The sequence below is a fragment of the Typopeltis vanoorti genome, chromosome 21, assembly GCF_054136105.1.
Source record: "Typopeltis vanoorti isolate ZY-2024b chromosome 21, IOZ_Tvanoo_1.0, whole genome shotgun sequence".
Lineage (NCBI taxonomy): Eukaryota > Metazoa > Arthropoda > Arachnida > Uropygi > Thelyphonidae > Typopeltis > Typopeltis vanoorti.
The window spans coordinates 4,803,375-4,819,134 of NC_143569.1; the positions used below are offsets into that span (position 1 = coordinate 4,803,375).

At 33.1% G+C, this 15,760-nt stretch overlaps 1 protein-coding gene across 7 annotated transcripts in view; it reads right to left on the reverse strand.

Annotated features, from left to right (window-relative positions):
• The window catches only part of LOC150094601 (cell adhesion molecule Dscam1-like), an 823,608-nt gene that overhangs the window by 254,563 nt on the left and 553,285 nt on the right, over window positions 1–15,760 (reverse strand). For all 7 annotated transcript variants that reach the window (XM_090411254.1, XM_090411255.1, XM_090411256.1 and 4 more), the window contains one exon: window positions 15,027–15,173. In XM_090411254.1, the coding sequence (XP_090267380.1) occupies window positions 15,027–15,173 (147 nt within the window). The remainder of the gene's footprint in view (window positions 1–15,026; window positions 15,174–15,760) is intronic.

The following is a 15,760-nucleotide window of genomic DNA, read 5'->3' on the forward strand; positions in this document are numbered from 1 at the left end:
CGAGAAACCATTTCTAGCTGTCACATTGTGTTCACTATCGTATTCTATCAGGCTACATGCACTTTTTATTAAAACAAAAACAAAAACCAACTCAATGTTCCTATATTTAAAGCGTAAGCCTTCCTAATTTTTTATCCAATTAATTTACATCAGTAAAGCTGAAATGAACCTGTTTTCTCATGAACTTAAATATGATACGGATTTTACAACGATGAAACGAAGAATCAGATTTTAGAGATATGTTTAATATTTTCAATACGACTATGACTTCTTTAATTCTTCAGTGCTAAGTGATGTTCACAGAAAGGACTGACTCCATTAGAGGACAACATAAATAAAAATCACTTGAAGCTGGGTCTAGGAGTGGATGAGGAATAATTGTTCAATCAAATATGAAAATGTCATGCACCAACAATTGAAGCGTGATAAAATCTATCATAAATCGCGACATAATGTCATCTGATGATTTCATGTTAGATATTTTTCTTTGCGGGCATTTTAGCGTCCATCAAAATAAAAAATCCCTTTTTTAAGATTTCTATCAGCTCTGTGATTATCTTAATCTGGGGATGATATTCTAAAGTTCTTAAAAGTTCTTTTCATGTATTCTTATCGCTTTATTTTGTATTTTTAATTTATACAGGTTTCTTTTCTCCTGATTAGGTTACGAATTGGACATAGAAATTATTACAAAGAAATCGACTTGGATTGTCATTGTTGAAATATACAGCAGCATTATGAGTAAAACAGTTAAAATTTTTGACAGTATAAATTGAGGAAGTTAATATGCCATTTTAGATTTTATAAGGCAACAGGCATAACGTTTCATTTTATATTCATTATGGACATGAATCAACAATTGTAAAGGGGAAAAAATATGTGTTGACATTTCTAAAAATCCGCTTGGAAGAGGGGTTGAAACAAATGACAAAGATTGCGATTTTAACTTTTAGCAGAAAATCGACAAAAAAGAAAGTGAAATGAGCCTTAAGTCTCCTTACGTGAGGATTGAAATAGTCTGGTGGTTACGATTAGCGCAAGTAAAGCTGTGAGTTGAATGTATCATGTTTATTAATTCCTTGTATTTCATGCTGCTTTTATTTGAACTGGGAGACATTTCTGGCCGGAAAGCAAATATCTCGTTATCCTTTCAAGACGCTTAGTAAACTCAAAAATTCGCATAAAAAGGGCATAATGCTTTGCTGTTTTATGTAAAACACATTAAATATATTTAACAAAAACCCAGTAACTTTTTAGATCCCAATATTCAACGGATAATCTGTACTACAATAGTACTACATTAAGCAATATTATTCAAATAAATAATTTGGAATATCATTCCAGAGATTATCACAAGTTCTCATGAAACTAAGTGGCTGTGTATAGATTCCTGGGCATGCATTTTTGAATTCATTTTCTACACCTTAAAAGACATACTTAAGGATCTTTATATACGTGTATATATTTATATTTATATTTTTAGACTCAAACTTTTTATTCATATCTGCAATCAGCAAAGTGAAGGTTTAGCTACACTTTCCAATATGTATATAAGTTTGTTTTCCCTTAGATTACAACAGGTCACTTCTCAGAGTGACTGTACAAAGTAAAGCATAGCGATGGAATAAAGAACTCTTCATGATGTTCACAACATCTTCCAGGGAAAACCTTAAAAAATTATGCAGAGTATAAAGTCAGCGCACTGCTTCTGTCATGATTACATAATCGTAAGATTTTTCAGTAGTGCTATCGCTTCTTGTCTAAAACTTTCAAATGAAAAGTCGGAATGTTAATGTCCTTACTTTCTAAGAGCCACTCTGCAAAATTACTTCAAGAGTTTGTGTTAGTACAGCAAAAGAAATTCTTTGGGGCATTCGCAGCGCCTCGCTGTTTACTTAGATGAGTGCAATACATACCGATATTCCTTACAATGAAGTTGTTTCTTTTTGAGAGCTCCACCGCTTCAGCTGTAAAGTTTCTTTATTTTGTTTCTTGCTGTCTGACTTTACTTCGCGGATGAAAACAGCCAAGTATTTCAATATAACCACCTCGTTAAGAAGGTAAAATATTTTCCTTAAATTCAACAACTACTTTTAAAGTAAATGCGCTTTTCAAATTCTTTATTTTAAAGACATACTTTGCGAAACTCTACGGAAAGATATTTAAGTTAATGAGAAATACTGGATTTTACTGAAAATGAAGCTTTAAAAATCAGACTCATAAGATTCGTAATTGTAAAACTGTAAGCATAGTTTCGTCTGTAATGACTTTGCCTGGGAAACAGAGTGCATACAGTGAAGTTCTTTATACATATGCATACGATAAAGTTATATTTCTAAATCAAATTCAGTTCTAAAGCTGATTAGGTTTTGCTGCCAATAACTTTTAATATAAATTTCTTAACATCCAATAACTCAGGAAGAGGACATGAAATGAACTAGAGAATATTGAAAAATAAACCAGGAGTGCTGTCACTTGGACATAGACATACTGAAACCAATCCGAACACAGTTAGGGTTTTTTTTTTTTTTTTTTTTTTTGCAAAACCAAACGGATCGTTGCTACTTGGAACCTAGACTTAATTGCAATGATCCCTATAAGCACTACCACAGATGCTAAAACCTCCCGTAAAAACGGGAAGACAGGCTTCTCGAGAATGCACGATAACGAAACAATTCGGTACCGAAGTTAAGACCTCGGATGACGATAAATGTCTAGTTTTATTTACCTAAAAATTCCTGGGTTTCTCTTGCATCCCAACCAAAGCCTAATCAACAGATATTTGGCAATATGTTCGCAACTGAACACCACTTTTCACATCCTACTTGAAATACTATGTAAAACTTATTCATGTTTAAATTAAGATGCTTAATGCTATAAGATACTTCTGGAAATATTAACGTTTGTTTTTCATAATAATATACAGTACATTTTTAAAGAGGACACTGTTGACTGATTTTTATCTATCCTTTGTTTTTTCTTTGCGTTTTTTTGCTTCTACAGACTCTTTCCTTAGAAGTCAAAAATGTGAATGAAAAAAGTACGCCCTGTGGTTATTTTCAGATGAAAAGTTTATAATTTATTAAATTTTCTTAATTTTCCAGCCAAATTAGTGTAACAGCGAACCAATTTCATGTAATGAACTTGATGTTTCCCAGGCGACGTAAGATTTAAATGTGGAACGCTAAGGTGGATCAATAAGCCTGTAAATTAAACTGCAGTGTTACGGATATTTCACTAAATACACAAAAACGAATGATCTTTGGTATACTGTACTCGAAAATGGAGTAACTGAACTGGCTAATACAATATTCCAAACTGGAGTTTCCGCCGATCCCTATCAAAGGAACAATATTATGCCTTCTTTTGTGGTCCAGAAACTGACACTTTTAATTGAACTGACATTTCTGCAGAGATCAAACATGGCTTGGTGTCAACGATGCAGAAAGGATTTGTCCGCAGAGTCCTTCAGACTGCAGGTCATGTTGAAGTGCTTCGGAGAAGAAAATGATTCTTCGGCCGATTATCTGCCTGAGGACCTCTGACACTGAAGGGTTTGGTTCCATATTCTCTGTGTCAGAAGTGTTTCATGAAATGCCTGACTACACATACATTGTCCATAGTTTCCACAGTATCTCGATCGCATAGGGTGAGAATCATCTTGCTGTCTTCTTCACATTGGCTTTCAATAAGGTTGACTTACTCTGGGAAATGAGTAGGCTGTTTTGTGTACGTGTGTGTGTGATATTTCACATGCATAATAAATACAGCATTAATAAGCCACAGACAGTGGAGAATATTTTACGCGTTTGTCACCTCTAAAAACTGTTTAAGCAAAACTCATAAAATTCCGATTAATCTACCTAAACAGGAATATTAGGTTAACAGATAACTAAACATATATTAATGCAAGAAAAACCGATGACAGAGGTCTATAAAATGCAGTGTGATATTACAAAGTCTCTTAAAAATATAATGTATATAAAGCATATCAAACACAATTTACTATTAACCAGAATGTGTTTATAGATCAACAATTATACCACATATGAAATACTTCCGATGTGAAGTAAAAATATGACTGAAGCTATAGATTACCTTAGCATCTACAGAATTTGAGGTACTTGATTCAAAGGTAAACTTCTTCCATGTATAGAATGATTTGTACATTTCTTTGTATAGTCACCATAAAATAAGTATAGAAATATTGACAGTTCGGATTTAAGTCTGGACATAGATCACAGATTAAGAAAGAGAGAGATCCATTATCTCTCACTTAAATACTTGACTGTCTCGAAGGCCGAAGGCATGACTTGTTTCAATTTGGATCCTTGCTTTTTTTTTTTTATTACACACGTTCTACGTTCGATCAATAAAAGAAATGAAACACGAATAATTTTGTAATCATTAGACTAAAAGCCTATGAAATATTAGCTTAAGAATGAGCTTTTTGAAATATTGAAGGTTTATTTTGTATGCACACACCCATCCTTCCAAGTAAACAATGAAAATTTATGAATGGAGGCATAATTTTTTTTGTTGTTGTTCTGAAAGATTTGCGCTCAGGTAAAACATTAAACTAATATTAAGTTGTATGTTTGGGTTGCTGGCCACAAAATAGAGCCCTGGTGAAATTATCGGAACTTATTTTCAGATTCACTGTAATTTATATTATATTTACACATTCGTTGTGAAATCCTTAACTTGCTTATATTACCAAAATTCTTAAGAGTAGCACAGCTAGATGTTTCGTTTTAGAATTTTATTAAATACGTTAGTTATACAAAAAATTGTAGCGTGCTATTTTTTTATATCAATCGCATTATTTCGCATTAAAATCAGAAGGTATAATCAGAGTTGATTTTCTCCTTATCTTAGAGGAATGGTTGCATTATAGGAATTAAGTAGAAATTTCTGCTGAACTTCGTCATTTATTTTAAAACGAATTAAATAGAAAGAAACGCAGTAGGTAGAACACATCATTTCTCCCCATTTAATAGACAGATACCCATATTGATTGTGGATAGGTTGGCAATGACAAATTGCTTTAGTTTGTTATTTATGCAGTTGTAAAAATGTAGATCACGTGGCTGAATGCCAAAACATTTCAGTTTTTCCTCCACTTAATTAGAATCGGTTTCTACTTTTACTAACAAAAATCATCGCATGAAAAGCAAGTAGGTCACTCAAATATATTTGATCATTTGAAATCAGGCAGTCTTTGTTTCCTTTATCTGTATAATATATGTTTCCCGTTGCTTCTAGCATTTAAGGCAATGATACAAAACGGAAACATATGAAAGAAGTCATGTATATGTCATAATTTACATTCTTTTATTCTGCATGTTGCCGGAATGATAAATTGCTGCTGTTATAATTTTTTCCGTTTTTTATCACATTTCCTACAATGTTATATCACTAGCATTCTCATTAAGAAACATTTTACAAGGAATAACAGCATTTTCCCATTTAACTGAAGTCAAAAATGAAGGAGAATTACATGTTAAATTAGCATATGTGAATTGCAATAAGATTCCAGTCCAATGGTTTCCGAAAAAATAAAAAGTTTGCTCTTCTCTACAGAGGAGTGGATGCATATTTTCACTGATGACTTTTGGCTTGTTGATAGTGAAGGCTGCAAGAGAGGTTGACTGCTTATAGATTATCTTTGCATTGTTTAAAATTTATTTGGACGAAACAAAAGATATTTGATTTGATTTATTATTACAATTCGAAGCAAATGAAAACTTATGTGAAGAATTCAGTGAATGCGTATGTGTGTAGGTTTGTGTGTGTGTGTGTTTTGGTTCACTCATTTGGACTGGTTGAAACACTTATTATATGCACATTATCTTTTATAATTCATCAAACAAAGTTAAAGAATATAATTATAAGAAGATAAATTGCGCTCAAAAATATTATCTCAAGTCGATCGACATCAATTCTGGTTGTGTCACTTGTTAAGAGAACATCATTTGATTTATAAAATATTATTCTGTGAGAATATATGTGTGAATTTGTAAACGTTCAGTGCGTCAAAAATGACTATAATAATTATCTGTTTATGATTAAAATGCTATGCCGTGTTGAACAAGTTAGCTTGTTCTCTTTCAGTCCATGCAGATCAATTCCTAATTAGTGTTAAAGATTTTTTTTTTGTTATGATCCAAGATCTATAGATCTCTCCTCTTTTATTCGCTGTCTTATAACCAGTGATGGCAGAAAAAAAAGTTTTGATATTACTGTAGTATTTGCCTTTTCTACAAACTGCGTATCAGTAACTGTTGCTTAGCTTGCAATTCTATGTTAAATGAATCTGTCTGTACTAATCCATCATTCATTATAATACATTAACACCTTATTTATACAAACTTTCCGAAACAAGCTACTTAAAATTAATTAACCTCGTTGAAGAGGTGTAATGTAATATGCCCAAACGTTCTGCAGTTAACATAATAAACAAGATAATTGCAGCAGTTATATTTACAAGAATATTTTGGCATTCTCTATCTAAAGTAGGAAAACGGATCTGGGATTTCCACTTGAGTTGAGTGCGTGTATGTCAAAAATTTAATTTCAAGCATTCTCAACAAACGTAATTGAAAGTGTCCTACAAGTAGCACAGTTTAATAAGCATTTAACACTTAAGAATGTTTTAATAATTATTTGACATATTACGTATGATTTATAGCGATCATCTCTTTTTTTTAGAAAGCGTTCATATATGTATATTATTTTCCCCTTTATTTATAAATATACCAGTGACACCTCATATATAAATGCCCGGTCACAGACAGCAAATATACATTTAGATTTTGCTGTCCTAATTTGAAACCGATGAAAACAGGTGAGCTACTGTAATTAGATTTCAAGTGCCACCGAACGGACTCCTCTCCGAATAGACGGACTGTAGTTATTGTAAGAACAATCCACAAAGATGGTCAACTCAGGCTACTACAATATGAACTATGGTGCTTTGCAAGATCAGATGGCCACAAGCAGGGAGAATTAGTTGCAGATGAGGGAAACCTTTTGCTTTATTCAGGAGCACAACGAGCAGGAGAAGAGGGAGTTGGTTTTTTGATTTATAAAACTGTCAAAAGATTTGAGACGGATTTTAAACCTATAAGTAGCAGAATAGCTCTTTTGAGACTTAAAACACATGCATGTATTGATAATACAGATCTATGCACCTACATCGTCATACGATGAAGAGTGTCTTAATGACTTCTGTACTGCAAACTCAGTGATAAAAAAATCTCATTGCCCAAGGAGACTGGAATGAAAAAAATATGGATACTGAAGGGGATTTCTCCCCCAATATAGTGCATTTGGTTTTGGAGAAACCAGTGACAGACCAGTGATACAAGCCTATTGACTTTGTAGTGCAAAATAATTTAAAAATTACTAATATTTTATACCCTCATAAACCATCAAGAAAATGAACATGGACTTCACCTAATGGATCTGGCCATAATTTACTTGATTTTATACTTGTTCGGACAACATCAAGCATCGGATAACTTTCCTAGGACTAGATCTTTACCTGATACTGGCAGTGATCACAACATGGTCACTGCTACCTTGAATCTATTATTAAAACAAATGAAATTAACCAAAAACCATGAAAAAGATGGTGTTAAGAAGTTGGAATCACATCATATCAGAAAACAATATGAATCCACAATTAATAATTCTTTAAATACCTTCCCATAAGAATTAAAAATGAATGCAAATAGTGTTCCAAAGCAATTTTAGAAGCAACTGACACATAATTGGAAACTCTCGCAGGATAATCAAACTCTGACTTACAAAAAAACATTTTACAATCATGTGATCAAAGGAGAACCTTTAATTCTACTATAAACAGGGATAACGATAGCAGGGAAAATATAAAGAACTAAACAAAATAATAATAAGATTAAACCAGCCGAATTCTGAATGAATGTGGAAACTGAAAAGGAACTACAAAGAAACAGCCCTAGATTAACAAAACTTTACACTAATAATAACTGGTCAATTCTGAATGAAAATGGCAAGTTTTTGACTGGAAAGAATAAAATCTTGTAGCGTTGGCAGGATTACTCAGCTAACCTTTTCTCAGAAGCCTTAATACTCAAACCTTGAAGACATAATATAAATGTCATGGGATGAAGGAAATCCACCTATTTTAAGAGAAGAAGAAGCAGTTAATTCTTTGAAGATTCACCCGGCATAGATGGAATAACATCAGAACTACTGAAAATGGGGGGGGGGGGTATCATAGATGCCCTGCTCAAAAATTGTCAAGATGTGTGGAGCAATGAATCATGGCCTAAAGACTGGTGCCCCTTTGTTCTAATCCCTATTCCTAAAAAAGGGAATAGTAAAAAATATGGCAATTATAGAACTATTAGTTTCATCAGTCATCAAAGCAAAATTTTCTTCAAGTCTTACGACAAGAGTACAACAGATATTTAAGAGTATTTACAATACATCTCACTGGAGAAAAATACATTGAACATAATAATATACTATGTTACTATTTTATAGTTATACAAAAGGCCTTCCATTCGGCACAGCACGACGCATTGTGGCGAAGAGTGAACCAGTACGGAATAGATCATAAAATAGTACGCCGAATTAAAACTCTTTAACGTTCCTCAGAAATGTTAATAGAAATGAATGAACTGCAGCAAGCCTTTCAAAATGGAAAGAGGTGTGCTTGAAGGCTGCATACTTTCGCCCATGCTGGTTGACTTATATTTGGAATATATAATAAACTAAGCCTTGGAACAATAGTATTGGAATTACATTTGGTGCCAAAAAATTGGTGAATCTGAGATTCACCGATGACCCAATATTCATTTAATTCAACTAAATAATAATTCACCTAATTGACCTAATGGCAGAGAATGAACATCAGTTACAGGAATTAACAGAAAAAGCTTCTAAGGTACTTAATGATTTAATGATTATGGATTAAAGATTCACAAATCAAAGACGATGTCTTCGGGCAATAGGAGGTCTGCAAATTTCTGATAAACATCAAGACAGAAATAATATTAAAGCAACTGATATAACCACAAGAAAGAAAGAACATACTAGTAGAAGAGTTATGAAGATAACTGACGTTCTTTATTGTGGTTATATCAGTTGCTTTAACATCATTTTTGTTCTAGGCGTTTATCCAAACTTTCCAGACCCCCCCCCTCGTAAGCCTATGAATTCAGTTAATGATGAAGAAATGAAGAAGCAGAAAGATTCACCCACTAAGGAAGAGTACAACACACGGATTTGATTTAAGCATTGCTAAAGCAACTATTGGCCTTTTGAGGGTAAAACCACTTTGAAAGAACAATAAAATACACCTGGCTACAAGACTATCTCATCGATACCCTTGTTAGCTAAGTCTAACTATACGATGTGAGAGTTGAACATTGTTAAATGAAGATGAGAAACGACTACTGGCCTTCGAGACGAAGTGCTGCAGAAAACTTTTGATCCATTGCCAGAACACGAGAAAATACTGTATCATCATTAAAATACGTCAGAATCAGCTCCGGTGGCTAGATCAGATAATTTACCTAAAATAATACTAGAGGGCTTGAATTCTGGTAAAAAAAAACACCCTGGACGACCTAGAATCACCTGGATACATATTTAGAAAATGGACTAATTCGTCGTTCTCCACATTGTTAAGGAGATCCCAAGGCTTGGAGATCCTAACACTTGGAGAAGGCATGTTAGGACTGTCACCTTTATAGGTGCGACAACGGTCTATATGGACTATAGGCGAAGAAGAAGTTATGTAAGAATAACTGATGTCATTCTTACAATGCATTCACCATATGAAAAATACCAAGTATATAATTTTGATGTAGTGACGAAATCTTCTTGCAAGTTACCAAGAAACGTGGGTTACAGTCTGACAATATTGTAGTTTCACTGATTTGTTACTTGTTACCCGTGTTTGTTACTTAGAAAAGATGTTTTTTGAGGACATTCAATCGATAGTGGATTCGAAGGAACAATTTCGGAGAATATATAGCTTACAAAATTATAATTAACCATTCTGTTATTTTATTTTTGTTGTCATGAATATGTATAGTTGGGAAATTTCCATGATAAATTGTCGCTGCCGCATGAACTCCTAGTACTGAAGGTGAATTAATTAATCGTACACCTTCTGATCAATGATTTATTTGCTGAAAGTAAACGAGTGAATTATCAGAAAGATAAAAAAAAAAAACTTAATATCAACTGCAGTTTTAGTGGAAATTTATAACTTCGATAGATGGTAATAATGAATTATAATAATCATAATATTATGATTAACTAAAGATGGCTGAGAAGTTGTCAAATGCGTAACAGGGTTATCAGTAAGCTGATAACCCTGTTAATTACAGATATATTTAAGTGCTGGAAAATGTTAATTATAATAATTATAAAAGAATTCATGCAAAATTAATCCTCAATGTAAGTAGATTTTTAGCATTAAGCAGATAATAAATTTTTATTGTTGTCGTCTGGTTAATGTTTGTTGCATCTGGTGACCAGTAGAAGTCCTTCTATAATGGTGCTTATCTGCTGGCATATCGGGTTACAAGTGATGCAGAGCCAACTGATAGCAAAAACTGACTACTCCACTCAAGGTTTTATTTATTCCAGATGTTTACGTATACGATATAGAACGAAACAACTGGTATACAAGCAATTCATGCAATTTGAAGAAGTTCCAAAAATGGTTCAGAACTTTCTGGAAGGTGATGAGTGACAGGGTTTGAATACTGTTCGTATCATCCGTTATACGCTTCTTGCCAAATGACGACATTGGACGTCTACTAGACGTCGCCGCAACAATTGCGAATGATTCATTACTCTATATTCAAGCTCTTGTCCTACTTAACCGCCAAATTTCCAGCCTTGGACAATGTGAAGCCGCGAATGCAAATGACAGGGACAAATAACGTAGTCTTGGTTGAGAAATTCTATTTTGTACTCTAAAATTACATGCATGACCAATGATTAAAAACTGAGTGGCAGTGGTAACGGAGTAAAATGACTGTTTCGAATCTAAAAATCGAATTTATATAAGAACAGTATTTGTAATCCTTGAAAAAGGTTTCTTGTTTGAAAGGTGCTTACTTGTTAGAATAAGCGAAGGAAATATATATATATATATATATTATTATTAAATTTATAATATACGATTAAATTATAATTACGATTTATTATTGTTCATATATAATCTAATCGCAATTTTTTTTTATGTTTGAAGTAAAAATATAATGTATTAAATGCAGCTAGCCGGTGCCATGAATTCTTTCTTTTTTTGATATTATGTTAGTTATCAGAGAATGTCGCAAACTCTTTGAAGATATAATATAAACTTAATCAGATAAAGAAAGAAAAAAGCGAGAATATAACTCGAATGAGGATTAAATTTGATAGACAAATAATACCATAACTCGGCAGTTCACAGCAGACATCCGTTAAATCTACAAGTATAATAAGATGCCTTATCAAATACAGAACTGACTTTTCATTATTTTTTTTTTATCACACTTAAGAAAGCTGTAAATCGCATTCATTAGCACATTGTATTATGAAAGACCAAAGGATAAAATAACAATTGGGAAGTTTACTCTAAATATAGATCATGACTTTTGTTTTCCCATTCAAGCCCGATTCAGGCAAAGAGGCTTAATGCTGTCTCAAGTGATGAGAAAATCGTCTATCACCTGAAGGCTTTTACAAATATCTATGTCACAGTGAGATTCAATACCAATAAATAAGTGAAGAGGCAAAGTGGTACTGATAATTTTAACTCAGCAGCATTGAATTCTTCGGCGTTTTCATAATGTAACCCAAACGTATATCTGCCAATTACACCAGAAAGAATCTTTTCCACCTTCTCTGATTAGTTGAGAGCTCTTTTCCTTTGGCATACTGATGATACTTGTCAGAATAAGCAAAGAGAAAGAAAAATAAATATTTGTCCTTATTTCTTAATATTTTAATTGTAAAAAGAAGTTGTCAGTTTTTGGGATTAAATGACTACTGCGTTCTATTATTGCATTTATTATTTAGAAGATTCTGCACAATTCACATTTATGAAAATAAATACCAGTGATGTTCCTGAAGGACGATTTTTCTTGGAATAAGTTAAATTTATTAACCACACTTACCAAAACGAATCAAAGAAATCCTGTAATTAGTGAAGATTTGGAGAGAAAATGCCAAATAAGCAAATGGTCCTTTAACCATGGAATTTAATTTCCCTCTATATTTCTTCTTAATTTGAATAGCTGACACTGGTCTATTCTCTGCTGAAATAATATTCAATTGCTCCCCAAAAGGGAATTCACTCTGAAAATAAAACATAGAAACGATAGTGCAATCCTCTGTGGACACAAGTCCCAACGCGCACACATTTTAAGTTGGAGTGTCACAGAAAATAAATTTAAATCTACTTCCATCCTTCCTTGGGGCTTTGGGAGTTGCGCTGCGTACTTATCTGTTTTTCTCAATAAAACAGATGGATAGTATCATTTGCTCTTTCGAGTCTATACTAAGATATGCAATCAATTTTCTTTATTCCGAGCGAATCCACCAATTAAAAACCAGATACTGAAAATATAAAATAATAATACTTGCTTGCCTTCGTACTTTTTCTGCTTTTCAGAAAAAATAAATACTTTATAAAATTGCTATCGGTTAATAACGAAATTGGCTAAAAAAATATGTCTATAATATGCTATCAGATTGCTAACATATCTTTAAGTGCGTTTCACGAAAAAATGATCAGTGATCTATAGTATAAAGCTTCTGGATTATTTAATCTTCAACCAGCTAAGTGGACTAATCCACAAGAGCTTTAAAAAAAAATTTAAAAATCAATAAAAACGTCTGTAGTTCATGAACTAAACACTGCTCTAGGTTTAGTTACTGTGGTAGCTGACTCATTGCCCAATGCTATTGTGAAATGATGTACTAAGAATCAGATAATTTGGTTCTTTTGCTCCAGAGACCAAACATAGAACTTTTTATAGTCACTTCAGACCTCCAATCAGGAGTATGGCAGGATATCACACTGGACAACGAAATTCAACAACCACACACATTCACGAAACATCCATACCCACGGTGGAATTCGATCCTACACCCTACTAGTTCGAAAGTGGATACGTTATCCTCTCAGCCAACCATATAGGCGTGTTTACTGGAATTTTTATGCCTAATGGTTTATATTATTTTAGATTTCAATAAACGATGACAAATATTGTTCTGAACAAACAAAACAATAAATCTTCTTCATCCATCGGTTGTCATACTTAGTTATCTTTCCTCAATTGTACAAATGAAGGAATTTCATTTGAACAGCAATATAAACAAATATAGATAGAACATATCTTCTAATACTAGCTTTTCTCATGTAATGTACGAAAATGAGTAAATACAATAATGAATGAAATTATTCCACACTTATAGAAAAGTATGGTTTGCTATAACGAAAATGATACAATTGAATTGCATAAACATGCAATTCAGTTTGTTCACTTTCGGCTACTTGGATTTCATCACCTAAATTTTCTCTGAAATTTTTCAGAGAAAATTTAGGCACTGAGATCTAACAAAGTAATTGAAAGTGAACAAATTTAGCATCAATGATTTACCGAGTTTTTTGGGATTCAGATAATCAGGATACTCCTACTGAATATTTTTATATATCTTTCAGAGGAAGATGATTTTCATTGGACATTGTGAGTTTATCACGCTGAGGGCCCCGAAGTAGCTTATTATATTACCTTATGTAACATGCAAATCAGAGTTTTCAGATGACTAATACGACCCATCATGATTATATACATTAGGTTTCCAGCTTTTCGTGATTGGTATTTGCATAAAAATTTCAACAATATTTAAATGTGCATCACAGATGGGGGGGGACACACACAGAAGTCACCTAGTAGCTAGGAGTTTGAACGCTGGGGCCTACTATACGGAGTTCCACAAATCCTCAGAATAAACAGTTCTCACTCGTTTTGAGAGAAAACAAATTGTCACAAACCGTAAGAGTGCTTTAGACATAGTTTATAAACGAGAAAAAATGACATTAGGCGATGATTCAAAGCATTCAACTCCAGGCAAGGAACATCACTCTTGCATTACTTTTCTTTTGATGCAGTATTTTTTTTTTAATTAAAATGTATTACAAGAAAAAATAAAATAATAGTAATACAAGATTTTTTATGTAATTAAATTTTTACAAATTGCTTAGTAAGTAGGTAGCCTCTGTTCATATCCATTAAAAATAATTGTAAAACGCTGATTTTTTTTTTTTTTTTTTGTACAGTTAACTAGCTTTGCTTGTATGAAGCAGGGATATTCATACAGCAAAAGGTTTATCATCTTTTATTACCTTTTCTAATACACATCCTTCTTATACTCAGCTCCATATATTCAAAATAATGAAATGGTAAACTCGCCGGTCTCATACGGTGTAAGAGAGGGGTTTTTTTTTTTATCCCAGAAACTCATGTTTTTCATCCCTCAGGACAGACAAACCGGCCCCATGAATACACAGTTCTACAGATATAAAATACTTCCCCCTAGGGGGGGATGCAGCAGAGGAATAACAAGCCGGTCGTATTAAATTGACTAAAGCCTCTAATCAGAGGACTCAACCCGTATTGGGCGGATGAAAAATGGATGAGTGGATAGATATATTCAAAATAAATCGAGATAATTCTAGTAATAAAAGAAAATAAATGAAAATATCTCGCTCGATTTGATATTAGTGATAGTTTGAACACACACACACACACACACAGAGAGAGAGAGAGAGAGAGAGAGAGAGAGATTAACTGCATGTAAGTTAGTAGAAATTTATCCGTCGTTTAAAATAAAACAGCTTCATTAACTATTAACCGATCTTTGGACCAGGGAAAATGCAATAGCCTAACCAAACGAATTAAAACTCTCAGTTATAATTTATTCACCACTGCCATTATCTCTTCTTCAGATATTCTCAATTAACTTACCACTGACGAAAAGTCTTGAGAAATTCATGCTGGCCTTTATCTCTCCAGAAAGAATGTTTTCTACTTTACACCGGAAAGAATGCAAACTATCTTTTTCAGTCACTTCATGGATTACAAGGCCTCCTGTATCCAACACTCCGTATTTTCCTAAAAAAACATTTAGATTATGAGTTAAATATTCAGCAAATTAATATTTATGTCTAAGACTGAAGGGTTTCTTTAAAATAAATCAAAACTGAATAACGAAATGCAAATAAAATTAAAGTTCAGGAAAAAAAAAACATTCATGTATTTTATGAAACGCTTGTAGTAAAACGTTTTCTCTGAGATGATTGGCATAGCTACTTATATTAATACTATCGCAAAAATAAATTACCGAGATCATTATTGTTGTGACACATTGCAACGTGACTGCCTAAATAAAAACTGGCAGAACAATTAGATAACGACAAAGCTCGGCATGCTGTGGGCTACCTCACGATGGGTTGACTGTTGACACTGGAACTGGTAATAATTAAGCTAAAGCGGGAACCACGCAGCTGTGTATTCTTCAGCCTGATTGATTGATTGAAATTTATTTTCTTTTCACAGAATCGGGTGACGGAGGAAGGTAAACCTTGCCACCTATTCAATTCATCTTCAACTGATATACCCTTCTAAATATTCCTCGCATTCTATATAATATTAGAAGCTGGATATTTATGACCAAAGGGAAGAGCCGAGGATATTTCTGA